Source organism: Penaeus monodon, chromosome 14 (genome assembly GCF_015228065.2).
Source record: "Penaeus monodon isolate SGIC_2016 chromosome 14, NSTDA_Pmon_1, whole genome shotgun sequence".
NCBI lineage: Eukaryota > Metazoa > Arthropoda > Malacostraca > Decapoda > Penaeidae > Penaeus > Penaeus monodon.
The window spans coordinates 9,613,750-9,633,749 of record NC_051399.1 but is presented as its reverse complement, the minus strand read 5'-3'; the positions used below and the strand labels follow the sequence as shown (position 1 = coordinate 9,633,749).

At 47.5% G+C, this 20,000-nt stretch overlaps 1 protein-coding gene across 1 annotated transcript in view; it reads right to left on the bottom strand.

Annotated features, from left to right (window-relative positions):
- LOC119580856 (muscleblind-like protein 1) overlaps nucleotides 1-20,000 on the bottom strand; it is a 126,219-nt gene that overhangs the window by 593 nt on the left and 105,626 nt on the right. Inside the window, exons 9-10 of the mRNA XM_037929028.1 lie at nucleotides 8,597-8,681; nucleotides 1-7,524 (exon numbers count right to left, since the gene is read on the bottom strand). The exon at nucleotides 1-7,524 is cut by the window's left edge and continues 593 nt beyond it. Coding sequence (XP_037784956.1) covers nucleotides 7,145-7,524; nucleotides 8,597-8,681 — 465 coding nt within the window. The 3' untranslated portion in view covers nucleotides 1-7,144. The remainder of the gene's footprint in view (nucleotides 7,525-8,596; nucleotides 8,682-20,000) is intronic.

The following is a 20,000-nucleotide window of genomic DNA, read 5'->3' as shown; positions in this document are numbered from 1 at the left end:
ATTTGGTAGTGGTGCAGTGAGGCAGGTTCGCCCAGGTGGTGGTGGTGTGATAGGGTGGGTGGACGGCAGCCCACATGGCCGCCTCCGACACAAACACCCTCTCTTGCAGGAGAAGCGCATCCTATAATATATATATATATTTCCTTTTATATTGTCCTAGAATGTATTAAATGTGATTAAAATAGAAGAGCATGAAAAATTATATGTATATGTATATATATATATATTTAATATATAAGCAAATATAGTAATATATTTTTCTCTGTATTTAGCTCTCTGCAGTTTGAGTGGTTGGTGTTAGGATCGGCGCGTATGTGTGCGGAGGTCTCCGCTTTGTCCTGGCGTGAGATGTTGGCACTGTGGCACTTTGGACGTCTGAGAGCCACAGTATAAAGCAGCCTTAAGACGCCCCGCTCCCCGCCCCCGCCACCTTCCAAGATATTATCACTTAAAAGTAGTAATAATTCAGACTTCACGCATACACAATAGTACAAATAACATACAACTTGGATATGCACAACAGTTCACTTAACTGGCATTTAACATATTAGTGATATACAATTGGCTGGATAAAATTTCTTAACTATAATGAGTAGTCTATAATTGAGGCATGATTGTATCAATGCACTGTTCCTGTAAAGTGTTAGTACAATTGGATAAAACGTTACAATTTGATACAAGGGTGCCCAATAGAAGAGGCTACTGGCTGTTGTCTACCAATATCTTGAAAGAGGTCACAGATCCGCCTTGTTTTTTTTATACATTTTTTTATGTTTTTTTATTCCTCCATGGGCTTCATCTTCGTATAAAAGGGGATGCTAACTTGGGACACACGCTCTGGGTCCGCGGCCGCACTACAGGGGTGGCTGCAAAGGTGAGCCCGGGCCTGGCGCGCGCACGCACTGCTACTCACGTTGCCCTCGTTGCAAGCAATACTGGTCAAGGCTGGAAGTTGAACGTTTGCTCAACATGGGTGAGTGTCGGGCGGTCTGGGCGGGTGTGAGGCGGGGTTAGGGAGGGACTATTTCGTATATTTTTAAAAAGAACTCACGTATAAAATTTCCTAATTCAAAGTTATATGAAAAGTACATTACTCGGACTAAAAAGATTTCCCCAGGTTTTGAGTGAGTATTCTGCAGCTATTAGATATATAAAATATGAGAAAAAGTTAAATTAAAAGTACGAGCTCCCGGGTAGCATACATACAATATAAAAGTTAAGACAAAAAAACACAAAATATTTGACTGGAATCGGATTTTTCTTCCAAGGTTCTGTGAAATCTACGGCAACTTTACAATAGCAGTGGTTCTGAACCAGGCCTTAGGACGTCCCCCCGCGGTGTTTTTGAGCCGGCGCCCTCCCTCTTCTCCCCTGTGTCTTTGGGGTGTTGCACGGGCCCCCAGGTGACGCCACCCACGCCTCACGCCCACGCTCTCATCTTGGGGATGAGAAAACGTGGCTCTTCATCTTTGAACGTTCTGACACACAAACGCGAGACCACACTCTGAGCATTGGTGAACACCCTTCTATAATAACATTATTTATCATTATTATTATTCTTTTAATAATTCCCCCTAAAAATGGAAAAGAAACGATAGAAAAAAAGGCGAGAGAGATCAACAAATTACTGAATAAAAAAGATTCCCTTAAGTTACCTCTCCCTCAGCCTGCAATTGAAACCAGGACTGTGTACAGGTAGAGGCGTTGTGAGCGTGACCGCGTTTGGCTGGAGCTTGTTGGCGAGGTGAGAGCTAGTTCGCATGAGTTTCCAATACCCAAACCTAAACGAGATTATTAGAACAAGCACATGGATGGATCATCATTCTATCGTCCCTCACGACGTCAGTAACATTTAAGAAAAAGAATCTGCTATCACTGTCCTCTCCATTTTATGCCTCCTAAGACTTTTTTTTAAACAATTATTCTCTCTCTTTATAATATCTATTCTTATTTTAAGATTAATTCGATGAAGCGACGCAGGCACAGTCTCGCTTTCTCGTGCGCCACACTTGGGGAGAGGAAGAGATTCGAGAGAGAAACCACTTGGTGACTGGTGATCGGACTTGGTGAGCGCAGTTGGGGTATTGGAAAGTGTGTGCCACTGGCCCTCTCGTAATGTGGTCGGGCGGTTGGCAAGCCACCGTGCAGCAGCGACCACCAGAGAGCACTCCCTTCACGCGGCGACCTTAACCTAACAGTTAACATAACAACGTCAGTAGTCACAGGAAAACAGAGAAATCGACTTAAATAACAATAAGAAAATATCACAAAATGTTTGGGACTTTCAATCCCACACTCTACTACACAGTTCTGGCAGATGCCTGAACACTGGCTAGCATACCATTAGTAAAATATCAAAATCATTTATTTAAACGTTTGGAGTAGCATTCATAGAAATTAAATTAAAAACAAACATGTATAAGTATAAAACTCACTTAATTTGTGACTTTTAAAACCAAGCCAGCGTAAATTAATTGCTAAACGAGCAATGAACAGTAAGCATCGATAAAATATAAAAATAACAATGGAAATGTGTTTCTCTACATTGAGATTTCAACCCTGACAAAGGTGGGGACGATTGGAAACACGATAATTTCTCAAAAACTGGCTTAGTTCATTACAGTGTACAAATATTCTCAAGTAAAAATAAAATAGACACTAGGAGCATGCATTGCCTGGCCAGTGACGTGGGAAGACTGTCCTCTATCACCGGCAGGAGAGTGGGCGGCGGCCGCCCGCACTCCCCTGGGGCGTGGCGAGGGCGTTCTCAACCCCCTCACCCAGGTGCCCCAGCGAAGTACGGGCTACTGCCACATGAGTTGTCATCAGACTGGCTATATGATTATCGTGATTATAATTATGATTAATGTTACTATTACTTCATATTATAATGGACCTTACAATAACCGAGGGTCATGCGACTCATGCCCAAGTGTCAAGACATCGCTGTGGCTTGGGAAGGCCAACAGGATCACAAGGAACAGATCTTACGTGGACGGCCCTCACGAAGGGCAATACGACTGTGAAGGACTTACACAGATAATATTTATATGTATATATATATATATATGGCGCTCAGTTTTGATTTGGCTTCGTGAGGACTTCCTCGTAAAATTCTACTGCCCTCCATACCCGGTCCTCACTATGACTTTGGTTAGATTTGGCAAAGTTTATATGTACATATATAAATTTGCTTGGCTGGCTAAGACGTGATTATAAATGAGTGTAAGATACTGGAGTAAGATGTCCTGCCACAGTGAGTATGCTGGCCCGATGACCAGCCCCGAGGATGGGTCGGGGGCGCCAGGCAGTGCGGACGCGCGGGCGGGCGGCTGGGGCGGCAGCAGGCAACCCTTCGCCATCAGGAGGGCGCGGCTCTAACATACAGAATATAGGAGCATCATTTATAGGTTACAGGAGATCTATTCACATTGATACAGTTAAACCTGGTAAGCAAGGTGCTAACATGCAAGTGTGCGGGGACTTGTGCCCCAAGCCTACACACTACAATAGAAGCTAGGGTGCTAGGGGACCTACGTGGACTACCCACTAGATAACTGGTTACATGCAGATGCCACCCCTTGCCCTTAGTGGTCACCCTTGCCAGTAATGCCACACAAGGGTCGCTTGTTCGACTTACTGGTGCAAGGGGGCGAGGGAAGGGCAGGAAGTGGCAAGGCAGGACCCAACACAGCTCTACTGTCGACACCCAGTCAAACTCCTGCTGTGCGAGGTCCTGCCAGGAACAACCCTAGCCGGCTGCCGTGGCTCACCCATGTTAACCAGCTACTGGTGTTCTGTGCGGCACAGACAATGCCGAGATCACAAATCTTTTTCCAGTTCTAGCCAGGAGCCGCTAGGGATTGGGAAGCAGTGACATCATGAAGCCTGCAGTTTGGATGATGCACTCTGAAGAAAAAGCCCCTACATTTGACTGTGAAGCAAGCGCAACTCTAGGGTCCAAGTTGTACCCTGCATGGCCGGATTGTGAGCGTGACTTGAGGCGTGCCCCGACGCCTGCAGTGCCCCCGCACGCATGGGCAAGGGCACCCGGCGCGGCACCACCTACAGCTCCTCTTATCACATGGCTGAAGTTAGATCCTAAAATACAGCAAGCGTGCTGGTGGAGACCGACATTAACTGTGTGGTAGGCTTCAGCCGGTGGCTCAGGTGAGGTTGGGAGTGATCTTGTAGACTATGACTGTGCTTGGATGGGCGACTCTGAGGGGACGTGGGTGTTGCGAGGGGCCTGCTGTGTTTGTGGACTGGACTGAGGACTTTTTGCTTTTTGCACATTGCCAGTGTACTAACCATACACCTAGCCAGCAATATTCGTGCATGAAACAAGTACGGCTGACTATGGGCACATGTCTTAGCGCCACTGACTGTACAGACGACCAAGTACTGCCGATCGCATCTACATGGCCTGATACTACCGACCTTGTATACATGATCAGGTAATACTGTCCGTGTGTACATGAGCAGGTACTACATATCATGTATGCACGTCCAGGACAGACTGGCCATGCTTACATGAACAAATATACGGTGTATAAATGACCAAAAAATGTTGTTTGTGTGTACAAGAATGTGTACCTCAGGTCATGTGCACACGAACATGTAGCACTGATCATGTAAACGTGAGCAGGTAGTAGCAAGTCATGTGTACCGACCAAGTACTACTATGCATGGAGTACATAGTTTTACAGTAACTTGATTGGTGTCCATAACCAGGTACTATCATCACATGTGCAGGATCTGTCAGTAACATTTCATGTGCACATGACCAGGTACTATTAGTCGTTTGTACATGACCAAGTATTAGTGCTTCTATGTACAAGACCAAGCAGTGGGATTTAGTGTAAACTGGGGGGGGGGGGTATGGTAATGGTAGTTGTAGAGTCAGTATACCGACAAGGGAAGGAAGGAACGGGGCGAGATGAAGAGGATGGTTAGGGGGATGGAGAAAGGATAAGGGGTAGGGGGAGAAGGGGGAGGTGGATGGGAGACAGCCCTGCCACCTGGCTGAGCCTGACGGAACAAGTGACCTAGCGAGAGAGCAGGCGTGTCCGGGGGGCCTATGTCATGGACACTTCACGTCGTTAAGTATTCATTTACTGGACATTACGTCTTGGATTGTGCTTTATTATTTTTAAATATATCACAAAAAAGAGAGAGAAATTTCCACTCACAATCGTATGTTTTTTTTATCTTTCTGTTATAGTTTACTTTCATTTTTCTTCAATCGTGATCGAATAAGCAACTATAATACCGCCAAGGGAAATTATGATAAACAATATTGAAAATATTAGTAATAATCAAGAGAAGTACGATAAGATTTACATTTGAGCAGACGAGACTGGTGCAGCTCCAAAGTAGACTGATCACTCGATTAGAATTTGTCTGTAATAACATGGGAAGCAATGTTATTTCACGATAAGCAATAACGATATCTTTTTTTCCCTCACGATTTACATATCTTACTTTAAGTAGAAAAAATTGATATGTTTGATATCTCATGCATTGTGCTTTTTGGTAGCTGAGCTTTTGGAATACTTTAATGAATATAATATTGAAAGCATAAACGATGTACTGTTGTTGTTTTGTTTTCTTCTCAAATAGGCCATGCAATCCATGCAACTGATTTATCCTTGTATAAAAATACAAACAGGCCACCCGGACAGACTAATGCCAAACGGTGACTTCTAAAGCCGGGACTTCTGCAAGCAGTGCCTTCGACCCTCCTTATACCCTCTCTTTGATTCCTAAATGCTTGAATTACAGGAACATTAAAATCGTGGCACTTTACATGTAATAAAACACTGAAGTTTCTTATATGTAAAAATAACACAAGGAACTATGAAAAATTTATCCATTACAAGTACTACAACATACATATACGGCTTTGCATAATACAGTTTCATATAAAACCAGACATACTGTAGTAAGTTCTCACAGCCCCTAAAAATTCACCGAGCTAGTCATGGCATAAAAGGAAATAAAACAAAGGGTAAATGACTAGAAACCAATTCGTGTAAAACAGGCCAAAAACTTGATAAAATATTTGCAGTAAGAGATTCCTTCTTGCTTCGGTCTTCATCAATAAGTGACCTCGCTTCCTCTGCTCCTTCCTCAGGCTATACTTCCTTCTTCCTTCTCTCTCTCTTTCGCCTTCCTCATTTCTGAGTCCTCTATGTTCAGTCGAGCTTCTCGCTGTTTCTTCTCCTAGATAATGGACCAGCGCGCACTGGCAGTTACGAGGGAACTGCCCTCCGCGCAGACACCCGCCACGCTCAGCCAACACACACACGGACTTAAAGGTTTGTCATGAGACCTAACAGGTGCCCAAACTATTACTTATCTAGTTAGGTATATACCCCGGGGTCCTTAGCCCACCTCTGTGGATTCATAGTACAGGAAATATTTACTCTTTTAACTTTTACTCTACGTTAAAGGGAGAGGAGTGGGGGCCTTGGGAAGGAATACTGCCGTAGTTGGACTTATGCCGGGAAGCTGCCTGGTACAGACGTAACTATCCTGATGAAGGAGAAGTAGAGCATGCGGGCGGGTGGGCCAGGGCACAGCGGGTGCCCGGGCTCGGCCTGGCGGGTGTCGGGGTAGGAGGGCACTTCCCTGCAGTGCCGGTCGCTTGTCGGGGGCTTCACTGGCACGTGACTTTGTCATGTACGCACAACAGTCCAAGAGTCTGTTTCATTGGTACATAATAGAAAATAATTAATCTCAGCCCTTTATAAGGGCATCTTCTTCCTACCTTATCCTTATATAAAAGAGATAAAAACAAAGTGAAAATTTATTTTTTGTTATGTTTTTTGAAAAAATATCCACGAGTGCTGGAGTTGACCCATCCCCATGGGAGGGGACTGTAAGGACACACTTGACAAATCACATAATGTGAGCATGGCTGTGCTAGCACCAGACGCTCCGGGGGTCCCGGGCCTCGTGCGCTGCCCACGCCCCACAACCCCCCACACCTCAGCCAACAACACGACACACTTCTTCACTTACTCTCTCTTTTTATCTAATGTGAGGTTATGTTTCAGTGCCTCCTTCATGCATCTTTTTTCGAACTAGAATAAATTTTGCTTCTCTGTACATTATTATTACTTCACCGCTTTTTTCATCACTAGTTACAAATGATATTATTGGAACTGCTTAAGTTGGCGATGACTTGGATACTGGAGGCGTTGGCAGGGTTGGTCGCCGGATCGCTGTTGTTATTGTTGTTGTTGTTGTTGCTGCTGCTGTTGTTGTTGCTGGGTGTTGTTGCCGGCTTGGTGGTGTTGTCCATGTAGTGGGCGTTGTCTAGCATGAGCGGGTTGTTGGGCGGGTTGTGGAGACCGTGGTGGCGCGGACCAGACTGCGGGGCACGGGCGGAGTGCGGGTCGAGGGGTGCGGGCGGCAGGACGACTGGCAGGTGGTAGTACTTGCACAGCCCACGCCCGCACTTGCCCTTCACCGCGTCCCGGCAGACACTCACCTTCATGTCTGTCACCTCTACGTGATCTGCCGGCACAGGAGATTCGTTACTGACTGCCGCTCGACCCTGCCTTAGCATCTCATTACGGGCTGGTCTAGCTTCTATCTCTAGGGTATATTACATGGAAGATATGCCCAATATTCAAAATACAACACTGTGCTGCACTAAGCAGGTCACGGGTGAAAGCGGTACATAGATATGTATATATATCACCAAGCAATGTATATATCACAACGCTCTTCTGCTAGAAAGACAATACTACAACTGCAGAGAAAACTACCGTGACACTGCTATGAACGGGCACTGACACGAACAGACAAACACTGACAGTCTAGGAACACTGATGGTTTAACAGCCACGCCACAGACAGAAGGGGAACAGCCAGACAGGCATTTTCCGTCTTGGGATTTCCTCACTGGCAGTGGTGGTTTTCCTGGGGCAAGACGCAGGAAAACGGAAGCCAGCTGTTCCTCCTCCTGGTTATGGGGTGACTGACGTAAAACTACCGTGATTTTGTTTTGCACAGCCTTTACGTGATTTGAGGTGGTTGCAGTGAGTGATTTTTTCGCTGTTTTATCATCACGCGTGGTGCGTACTTTACTAGCATGACTTAAATAAAACAAAAAGAACTGACTACAGCTATCACTTATCCAAAAAATAATAATTTTACCTGATCTCTCATTTAATTTTTTTTTAAATAGGCATCGAAAAAATGATTGGGGAAAGGGGAAATTTCATGATCACCTCTAATTTTCCAAAAAGAAAAAAAAGATCACAGCTGAAACTAATTGAAAGACGGAATCTAGAACATTCTCTACGACTATCCTCAAGTTCGAGTTCACAGAGATCAACAACACTGCGCCCAGATGTCTTGAGGTAGTTTTATCTGCTTGAAAAAAAGGGTAAGCCAACTATACGTCTTATTTATCTCATGATCACTAAGAAGCGTATGTAGCCAAGAAGCAGTACGGTCATTGAACACGGTCTTACGAGGGGTGTGCGCCTCAAAGGTCACTGCTGTGTTCCCCAATAAACTGGAAAAAGTGATAACCAAAAATTAGACGACCAGAGAGAAATGTCTCGAGATCACCTCCATACCTTCAAGGAGATGGACAAACTTGCAGGCTGGTCTCACACACTGGCCGTACTTAAAATCGCGGCACACTTGCAGGGTGTCCAGCAACTGTAATAAGAGTGAGAGATGAATTCCCCCGACCCTACTGAGGGTGTGCTGAGTGTGCAGTGTCAGTGGAGGAAGAAATGTGTCGGCGGCGGCGACAGCCTTGAGGAGGGTGAGGGATCACTCTCACGCTTGGAGTAGTGATCAGAACGGATCGTTATCATTATCATCTCATTTTAAGGAAACTTGGGTGACATGTCATGCACTCATCACCCTTATAAACCCTGACCACAAATTTTTAAGCTGAAGAGTGACCACATTGCTGCACTTGTCATACTTTTACACTAATTTCACAATCGTACTTGAAAACTGATTTCACGATAGATATTTCAGTGCCACATGATATCACACACGCACAGACACACAACAAAGCAATACTCAGAAATACCTTCCTCGCACACAACTACAGCATGAAAACCACATAAATCCCCACACTCCTCATGAGACATCCCAAACCCTCACTCTAACAGCTCCGCCGCCTCACAAGTTTCGTAATCTGGTTTGATTCTAAACCCTAATGGAAGAGAGAAAAAAAATATATTGCCTGGTGATTAACTCGGTAAGTGAACGTAGATTTTGAACACAAAAGATACAAGCTTTGACTTTATAATCCTACTGAAAGGTTTGATGATCAACAGCACAGTATTAACACATAAAACAACGACACACGACTGATGGATGAAAACTATATGTAAACTCCTAATTTTTACAATCTAATAGCTGGTGTTAGTAATGATACAAATTCGTTAATGAGATAATACTAAAATGATGACACCAATAAGATTATCCTCTAAAAATGGTCTTAAATGGCCATGTCTTGTCCATTTTGCATTCAGTTATATAACCATCATCATCACTGTATTCATCACCACAGCCTTTGAATAGTTTTAACACTGTTCTGCTATGATCATCAATATTACACAACCGTTCCTAAAATTATATGAGAAAACAAATCAAAAGGCAAATATCTATGACTTTTGAGAAAATAACAGTGTGTATTTATAACTGTTAACGGTATAATAAATTCTCTCTCTTTATATATATATACATCTACAGATATAAGATACAGTCGGGGGTACATAATAGCGATATCATCTAAGACTTCTACTAATGAATCAAAGGTTCACTGTATAAAGGTTATGCGGCAGACTGCTTTCAATCTGCTTCTGCTGCTGCTCACTGCTGCTTGGCTACGCTACTGCTGATGGGACAATAGAATTACTGGATTAATAATGAGTAAGTACATACTGCCGTCTCATAGTCTAATAAAATAGTCATTCTGATACAAGGAAGTCCAAATTGTATAGTAAAGCCGTTTAAATGGGTGAGTCGTACAGGCGGGTGGTATAGTCGTGTGGCAGTGGGGGGTGGGGGTGGGGGGTAGTGGAATGGGTGGATGGTATTTGAAATAAAATTGGTGGATAATGGAAAAGGGGAGTTGATAAAAAAGGGATATGGGGTTAGACGATATGGGGTGGTATGGTGGGGGGGGTAGATGAAATGGGGGGTGGGGTTTAGACATAATGGGGGAAGCGAGGCTTAGAGGTTAGACGAAATGGGAGGAGGCCGTGGGAGGGTCAGACGAAATTCGGGGGGGGGGGGTTAATCGAAATGGTGAAGGGCGTTGGGGGTTAAATTAAATAGGGGTACATGGGGATTAGACGAAATAGGTGGGGGGCGTGGGGGTTAGACGAAATAGCGGACATAAGAGCGGGAGCGGGCAGATGCTGGGGGAAAGGGGGGGGGGTAGAGATGAGGGTGGCTTCTCCTAAAGGATCATGTTTTACTATTAGCATCTCATCCTGGTATAACATTAATCTTAAAAGGGTTATCCTGAGGTGAATTTATCGCAAGCAAAGGTAAAATTACGAAGACACATGTATTAAAAAGGGTGTTTCATATTTCAACTCGGTTGGTGATGACACAAGAACTGTATAAAGCAAAGTTTAGGACTAAAAGGGAGGTTACACAGGCCCAAAGTGTGTTATCTTTGTTATCATAATGCCACAGCTCTAGCACCTGGCAGGCTCTGTGGGTGCTAAATATCAGTATAACGCCATAATGATGTAAGTGTCATTAATAGTTGATGTAGAGAGTATAAGTAGATGTGCTGGTTCGGTGTAGAGAATCAAATCACGAAAAAAAAGGTTAACATTTTTCATCATAAAAAACGATGAAAGTTTTGACGCAAATAAACATCATTGTACACATTTTAAATACACGAGTAATTACACATAACGGCACACGTACAAACAAGTTATAGTAAGTAGAGAGAGAGAGAGAGAGAGAGAGAGAGAGAGAGAGAGAGAGAGAGAGAGAGAGAGAGAGAAGGGTGGAAGGGAGGGAGAGAATGAGAAAGAGACAGATAGATAGAAATAAAAAAGAAGAGAGAAAAAGAGAAACGGACAGAAAGCCAGGCAGATAGACAGGCATTCAAGCAGACGGGCGGACAGAGAGCGCTTAAAATGTTAATGAAATGACACTCATCCCTAAGTGTGTGAGTAGCAGGGCGCGGGGCAGTACAGGCCGACAGGAGGACCCCTAGAGACCGGCGTTCCATCATTATGTTGACATCTCTTTTTATGGAGATACTTTACAGAGTACAAAATGAAGTGAGGTGAAGAGAGGAGAGGAGAGGAGAGGAGAGGAGAGGACGGGAAGAGATGGGAGGGGAGGGAACGGGTGGGGAGGGGAGGGGAGGGGAGGGAGGGAACGGGTGGGGAGGGTAGGGGAGGGGATGGGAGGGGTGGGGTTGGGAGGGAATGGGAGGGTTAGGGGTTTACTCGTGGATAGCGTCAGGGACGGGGACAAGACTGAGGGGGAAATGGGGGAAGGGAGGGAAGTTGTGGAGGGCATCGGGAGGGCGGAATACGAGGGGAGGGGAGGGGAGGGAAGGGGAGGAGGGGAATGGAGTGGAGAGGGAGAGGAGGGGAGGTTAATAGAAGGGAGGGAAGGGAATGTGGAATAACAAGCAAGGGAGGGGAGGGAAGAGGAGGGAGCTGGGGATCTGGGGAATCTTATTCGTGGAGGGCATAAGAGGTGGGTAACAAAAGGGTGGAGAACGAAAGGGAAGGGAGGGGAGGGGAAGGGCAGGGGATTTTCCTCCTGGAGGGCACAGGGAGTGGGGGGAGGGGGGTTGCTGGCGGTGAGTGGAGGTCGGAGGGAGGGGAGGTCTCTAGTAGAGAAGAGGGAGGAAGGGAGGGGAGGGGTTGGGTGAGGAGGGAGATGGAGAGTTCACTCGCAGAGGGTAAGAGTAATGATGTTGTCGAACACGTGAGGGGGGCACAGCACTGGAGGTGGGGAGAAAATAGGAGGGACGAAGGGGGAGGTTAGAGAGAGAGGAGGGAGGTAGGGAAGGAGGGAGGGAAGGAGGGAGGGAGAAAATGAGAAAGAGAGAGAGAGAGAGGAGGAGAGAGAGAGGAGAGGAGAGGAGAGAGAGGAGAGAGGAGAGAGAGAGAGAGAGAGAGGGGAGAGGGAGGAGAGGAGAGAGAGAGGAGAGAGAGAGAGAGAGAGAGAGAGAGAGAGAGAGAGAGAGAGAGAGAGAGAGAGAGAGAGAGAGAGAGAGAGAGAGACAAAACGAAACAGCCAGACATCCTGGCAGAAAAATCCACGAAAAAGAAGAAGAAGAAGAAGAAGGAGGAGGAGGAGGAGGGCTCTCAGCGATATCAAAGAGCATCGCGTTTGTCTAAAACATTTCCAGACACGTGGTTTTCTGGGCGTTTTCACGAGTACGCTATTTATGAAAGAGTCAAGGCAAACAATCTGCAAAGAAGCGGCAAGTGTTTGCTCAGCAGATGTGGCTAAGTGTCACAGGCGAGGCAGAGCTCTCTTTCCCTTCAGCCCGGCGACCAGGCGAAGGAAGCGAGCAACAGGGCCCTCCGAAGTCAGGCGGGGAAGGGGTGGGGGGTGGGGATGGGGAGGTTGGGGAGAGTGGGGAAGGAAGTGGGCGGGGAGGGGAGGGGGTGGATGGGGATGGGGAAGTTGGGAAGGAAGTGGGAGGGGATGGGAGGGGGTGGATGGGGATGGGGAGGTTGGGGAGAGTGGGAAGGAAGTGGGAGGGGAGGGGAGGGGGTAGATGGGGATGGGGAGGTTGGGGAGAGTGGGGAAGGAAGTGGGAGGGGATGGGCGGGGGTAGATGGGGATGGGGAGGTTGGGGAGAGTGGGGAAGGAAGTGGGAGGGGAAGGGGGGGTGGGGATGGGGAGGTTGGGGAGAGTGGGGAAGGAAGGGGGAGGGGATGGGGAGGGGGTAGATGGGGATGGGGAGGTTGGGGAGAGTGGGGAAGGAAGTGGGAGGGGGTAGATGGGGATGGGGAGGTTGGGGAGAGTGGGGAAGGAAGTGGGAGGGGGTAGATGGGGATGGGGAGGTAGGAGAGGGTGGGGAAGGAGGTGGGGAAGGCTTTGGAGGGGATATGGGGGATAGATGAGGATGGGTGGAATAGAGAGGGATGGGTGGGGAACAGGAAGAACTGGGGTAAGATGTTGGGGAGGACTTGGAAGGGGGTGGGGAGGCAGGGGCCACGGGAAGATGTGGTGCGCATTGGAGGAAAGTATCGCGGGGGAAGAAGATGGGGGGGGGGGGGGAGTTGGGACATAGCGACAAGTAGGGGGAGATGGGGAGGACTTGGGAGGGGGTGTGAGGGGGAGGAGGGGTGGAAGAATATAGGGGAAGGGATGGGAGGGGATGGGGTAGGGGAAGAAGATGAGGGAAGGTGTGGGGATTTGGGGAAGATGGTGAGGAGGGATGGGGTGTGTTGGGGAAGATGGTGAGGAGGGGTGGGGTGTGTTGGGGAAGATGGTGAGGAGGGGTGGGGTGTGTTGGGGAAGATGGTGAGGAGGGGTGGGGTGTGTTGGGGAAGATAAGGTAAGATATGGAAGAGAGTGGGAGGAAAAGGGAAGCAAGGGAGAGGAAAGGGAAAAAAGAGAAGAGGCGGGGCAATAAACGAGGGAAGGTATGAGAGGGAACGAGAAGAAGAGATAAAGAAGAGGACGAAGAGCCTGAGAGGAACTGGGTGGGAGGAGGAAGAGGAGGGTCAAGGGAGAAGGAGTAAAGAGGGGGAGAAATGGAAGAGAAAACACACAGAAAACTAAGGGAAGGGAGGGAAGGAAACTGAAAACTAGTTGACGGCAAAGGGGCAAGGAAGAAGGGAAAGAAAAGGGAGATAACAGTAGATAGAGAAGAGAGAGAATGGGAGGGAGGAGGGAAAGGGGAGGGTTGGAGCGAAGGGCAGCGCAAAGTCAGTGCAGCTCAGTGTACACCCATAGCAGTAGATCCTGCGCGGCGTTTCAAGTAGGAGAGTAAATGAGAGAGTAATTGGACAAGGGAAAGACGGAGATAGTGAGGGAGAGAGAGAGAGAGAGAGAGACGGAGATAGTGAGGGAGAGAGAGAGAGAGAGAGAGAGAACTAGAGAGAGAGAGAGATTGAGAGAGGAGGGGTAAGGGGGGGGGGAAGGGGAGGAAAGTAGAGTGGAAAAAATAACTAAACCTCGTTAATTCAGACGAGAATTCACGATAAACACGGCGAAAAGTCTTGTAATTCGGTACACCTGCAGTTAGATTAAACAGGGGATCACTTGTCGGTAACATTTGCCAATCAATAGCCGGTGTGTGGCCCCCAACCCCACCCCCTCCTCTTCCCCCTCCCCACACCCAACCCCCACGGCGCTCTCCACTTATCCCCTCCCCCCACCACACTCCCGTACTCCCCATCCCCGTCACACTCTGTCCCCCTCCCCCCTTGTCTTATGAGCGCCATTATCGTGCGCAAGACCCAGGTTACTACACTCTTCTCCACACTACACACATTCTTCCTTTTATCTCGTGTACTCTCTCTTTTCTTCACCTTCCCCCCTCCCCCTTCCTCCCTCTACCCTCTCTGTTTCCTTTTCTTTTTATTTCTCTTTCTCTCTCTTTCTTTCTTTTTCCTCTCCCTCCCTCCCTCCTACTCTCTTTCTCTTTCCTTTTTTTTTCTTTCTCCCTCCTACTCTCTTTCTCCCTCCTCCTCACTAATTCACTCTCTCAACTTACCCTTCTCTCCCCGTTATCCTTAGCTTTTCTCTCCCCTTTCTATTTCTCTTCATTTCCCATCTCCTCCTTTCTCTTTTATGCAATATTTCTCCACAGCCTTCCCTCTTCTTTCCCCTCTGTCTCGCATCATCTGTTATCTCCTCTCTTTTTTTATTATCCTCTCCTTCTCCTCCTTTCCCCCTTATCTTCTCCTCCTCTCCGCTTATCCTCTCATCCTCTCCTCTATCCCATACACCCTCTTCTCAGAAACAAAAAACAGATGGAGAAAAGTGGATGAACGTCTGATCTGAAGTAAATGAATAAACGAAAGGAGGAGAAACTAAATAAATGAAGAAAGAAAAGAAAGAGAGAAAGAGGGAGGAAGAAAGAACGGGGGGAATAGGGGAAAGGGATAGTCAATAAAGAGAGTTAAATAGAAAGAGGGAGGGAGAGAGAGAAGGAGGGAGGGAGGGAGGGAAGGAGGGAGCGAGGGAGGGAAGGAGGGAGAGAGGGAGGAAAGGGATGGAAGGAGGGATGGATGGAGAGAGTGAGAGAGAGAGAGAGTGAGAGAGAGAGAGAGAGAGAGAGAGAGAGAGAGAGAGAGAAGAGAGAGAGAGAGAGAGAGAGAGAGAGAGAGAGAGAGGAGAGAGAGAGAGAGAGAGGATGGGAGCGAGGAGAGCAAGAGAACAGATAGAAAGAGCAGGACAAGAAGAGAATGAGACGAGGAGAGAGATAGGTAAGTTAAGAGAGGAGACAAGAGGAGGAAGGAGGAGGGGAGGAGAGGAGGAGAGAGAGAGAGAGGGGAGAGGAGGAGAGAGAGGAAGAGGAGAGAGAGAGAGAGAGAGAAGGAAGAGGAGAGAGGAAGAGAGAGAGAGAGAGAGAGAGAGAGGCTGCGGGCGTCAGCTCCCGTCTTTCATCATGCTATAAAATCAGATTAAAAAAACGTCCAGGCCAAAGAAACGAATAATTACCCACGGAATGTAATTATCGTCATTATTTAAGCAGATTTGGAGAACTTCCTCCAAATGAGAGAATGGGGGGATGGGGGAGAGGGGAGAGGGGAGAGGGGAGAAGGATGGAGGAGCAGGAGGGAGGATGTGGAGAGGAAAAGGGAAGAGGGGAGAAGGGGCGAGGGAATAAGGAACAGAAGGAGGTGGAAAGGACATGGGGAGCGGAAAGAGGGGAGAGGAGAGAGCGGAGAAGGAAGGTAAAACAGAGAGAGAGAGAGAAAGAAGGAGAGAGAGAGAGAGAAGGAGAGAGAGAGAGAAGGAGAGAGAGAGAGAGAGAGGAGAGAGAGAGAGAGAGAGAGAGAGAGAGAGAGAGAGAGAGAGGAGAGAGAGAGAGAGGAGAGAGAGAGAGAGAGAGAGAGAGAGAGAGAGAGAGAGAGAGAGAGAGAGAGAGAGAGAGGGAGAAAGAGTGAGACAGACAGACAGACAGAACCAAAGAGACAGAAAGACAGTAAGTAAAGGAAAGTGAGGGGATCCCCGAAAATAATTTAAAAAAAGAAAAAAAAAAAGGGGACGCGTGAAGAAACGAACACATTACAGACAAGTCAGCTGGCTTATGCGAGGAGATTACTCAGGGGCGGGCAAAGGGCTCGATATGCCAGCCGATAAAGACATATTTTGCGAGATTAGTGATGGGAGAGTGAGGGGAAAAGGAGAGATGGACAAGATGGCCTCGGGAAGCGGGGAAACATCATCGCACTTGAGGTTATTGCGATGTTACCTAATGAAGAGTTAATTGGAGGGATAACACAATGCTTCCTATCTTATTTACCTTCCTCTAGGGTAAGGGAGAGAGAATATTCCACTGCGAAAGGAAGTGCCTCCCTACTTTTCTCTTTCCTTCGTTCCTTACCCATTCCCCTCCTTCCCTTTCCTCCCCCCCCTCTCTTCCCTTTCCTTCAGTCATACCATTACAACTCCTTCAATTCCTCCCCTCTCTCCCTTTCCTTCTCCCTTACCATTCCCGTCCTTCCCCCTTCCTTTCTTCCCTTTCCTTCCCCCTCCTTCCCTTTCCTTCAACCCTCTCTTCCTTTCCTCGTCCTTACCCATTCCCCTCCTTCCCCCCTTCCTTTTCTTCCCTTTCCTTCCCCCCTCTCTTCACTTTCCTTCGTTCCTTACCCATTCCCCTTCTTCCCTTCCTTTTCTTCCTCCCTTACCTATTCCCCGAGTCCATTAACTTGCCCTATGCTAGACCCATCCGTGAAATGACGCGTAGTTGGTCATGCATTAAAGACGGTAGCTGGTAATGGACGTGCCTGGAACCTTGTATGACCCTCGCATTTCACATCAAATCTTGTCCTTTGACCTATTCATTAACCCGCTGTCTATCTATCTATCTATCTATCTATCTGTCCTTTTTTTCCTTTCCGCAGCTTCAGTTCACCCGCCCACCTACCAGGCCAACCCACCTACTCAATTATCATACATCCCAGCCCACCCACCTATCACACAGGGCAGGCCACCCACTTATCACCTAGTCCATTCACCTATCTTCTATCCCAGTCCAACCCACCTATTACCCAACCCACCCAAATCACCCAGCCCACCCACCTATCACCCACCCAACCAACTTACAACCATCTCAACCCACGCATCGCCCATCTAACCCACCCAATCACCCACCCCGACCCACCAACCCACCTATCACCCATCCCAAGCCACCCAATCACCCATCCCGACCCACCAACCCACCCAATCACCCATCCCAACCCACCCAATCACCCACCTATCACCCATCCCAACCCACAACGAAATAGGAATTCCATTACGAATTCGCTGAGCTTCGCAGTGACATAATCGAGAGTGAATTGTGGTCTTTGCTTCGCCTCCTACAATTTTTTTTCTTCTTCTTTCTCCTCTCGAGGTTATTGAAGAGAAAAGGTCTTCGAGAACAATCGCTGGTAGCAAGGATGCGATGAGAGATAGACAGATGGGTAAATAGATGGATGGATAGATGGGCATATAAGTTGGTTGGTTGGCTGGTAGGTAGATTGAGAGGATAGGTAGATAGAAGAGGCAGGTCAATGGATGGATAGATAGATGGGAGGGACGGAGAGGAAGAGGGAGAGAGCGAGAGAGAGAGAGCGGAGAGATAGAGATAGATATAGAGATGGATATAGAGATAAATAGATAGAAAAAAGAAAGCGAGAACAAACAGAGAGAGATCGAAAGTAGAAAAAAAAGAGAGGGAGTAAGAGAGAGACAAACACCCCAAAGAAAGAGGAGAAAGTGAGATAATGAGAGAAAGAAAGAAAGAAAGACGAGATAAACAGAGAGGAGAGGACAGCCGAGCTTCTGCAAACCATATTGGCTTATGAGAGACGCTTAAGCAGAATATTACACGCTGTTGTGGCTATTAATGCAGTTATTCTACCGCTATGAAGGGGCCTGGTCGAGGGGAGTATTGGTAACATGTTGGGGGAGGCGGAAGGAGGAGGGAAGGCGGAGGGAAGGAGGAGGGAGGGAGGAGGGAAGGAGGAGGGAAGGGGAGGGAAGGAGGAGGGAAGGGGGAGGAAGGAGGAGGGAAGGAGGAGGGAAGGAGGTGGGAGGGAGGAGGGAAGGAGGTGGGAAGGAGGTGGAAGGAGGAGGGAGAAGGATCAGAAGGAGGGTGAAAGGAGGGAAAGGAGGGCGGAAGAGGCGAAGGAGGAGGGAAGGAGGGGGAAGGTGGGTAAACGAGGATGTAAGGAGAAGGGAAAGAGGCGGAAGGAGGAGGAAGGAGGAAGGGAGTAGAAAATGCAGTAAGGGAAACGGAAGAGAGAAAGAAAGAGGGATAACTTGGGGAAGCGAGAGAATGAGAGAAATGAGAGGGATGATGAGAAGGAAAAGGGGCGAGAAACGAGGGAGATGATAAGGAGAAGGAAGAAGAGGAGAGGAAAGAAGAGGGGTAATGAGTGGAAGAGAGAAGGGATAAGAAAAAAGGAGGATAATGAACAGAAGAAAGAAGAAAAGAGAAAGGGAAGGGAATAATGAGAAAAAAGGCGAGGAAGGAAGGAGGTAATAAGATGTAAAATGAGAAACAGAGCAAGAGGAAATGAACGAGGAGGAATGAAAGCCAGACGATGAAGGGAGTAACCTAACCAAGAGTAGAAGGAGAAGGAGGAGGAGGGAGAAGGAGGAAGAGGAAGAAGAAGAAGAAGAGGAGGAGGGGAGGAAGGAAAGACAAAAAGAAAACGAAGAGGAAGAAAGAGAGGGGGGGAGGGACAACGCCCTTCCTTCATTCTCAGTGTCGGCGAAGGAGGGAACGAAGGAGACACGAAGAGGAAGAAGGAAGAAGGAAGAAGGAAGAAGGAAGAAGATGGAGGGAAGCGACGGCGGCGGGGAAACCGGGCACCAATAACCGGTTGGGGAAGCTGAGGTGGGGGGGGGGAGGGAGTGGGAGGAGGAGAAGGAGGGGTAGGGGGAGGAGGAGAAGAGGAGGAGAGGAGGGGAGGAGGAGGGGAGGAGGAGGAGGAGGAGGAGGAGGAGGAGGAGAAGGAGGAGGCTGTGGCGGGGAGAGGGGAGACAGGAAGGGAAGGAAGAGGAAGATGAGGCGATGGGGATAAAGAAGGGAAAGAGGAGAAAGGGGAGGGGGAGGAAGAGGAGTAAGAAAAGGAAGGAAAAGGAACACGGAGAAAGTGAAAGAAAGGAATAGAATAAGGAGACGAAAGTAAGTAAGAAAGATGGGAGAGAGGAGGAAAAGGGAGGAGAAAAACGATTGAGAGGAGAAAAGAAAAGATATAATAATAAGAAAAAAGAAGAAGAAGGAAAAGAGTAAACGAAGGTAAAAAAATAAAGGGGAGGGAAGGAAACGAGAGATAATGAAGCAATATGTAAGGAAGGAAGGGGACACAGGAAAGAAAACGAAGATAAAGCGAAAGGCAGTGAAAAAGAAAAAAAAAGAGAGAAAATCACTTAAAAATGTAGGTTATCGAATTTCTATCTATCAATTTATTTTCATATTTACATATTAATCCATCTATCTATCTGTATATTTCGATCTATTTATCAATTTCTATAGGCAGGAAGGAGATTTACAGTGACCTTGAATTTTGAGTGAAGAGGCGAGGGAAGGGGGGGAAGAGAAGAGGGGAGAGAGAAGAGGAGAGAGAGAAGAGGGTAGAAGGAACAAGGGAGAGGGAAAAAGGGGAAAGGGAAGACAGGAGAGGGAAGGGGGGGGAGAGGAAGGGGAGTAGAAGGAGAGGAAAAGGATGATACGAGAAAAGGATGGGGGAGAAGGGTGTACAAAAGGTAACAGGCAATGGGGAAGGGATACGAGACTAGGGAAGGCAGGTATGGGAGGGAGAAAATAGGTAAATAGAAAAGGGGATGATG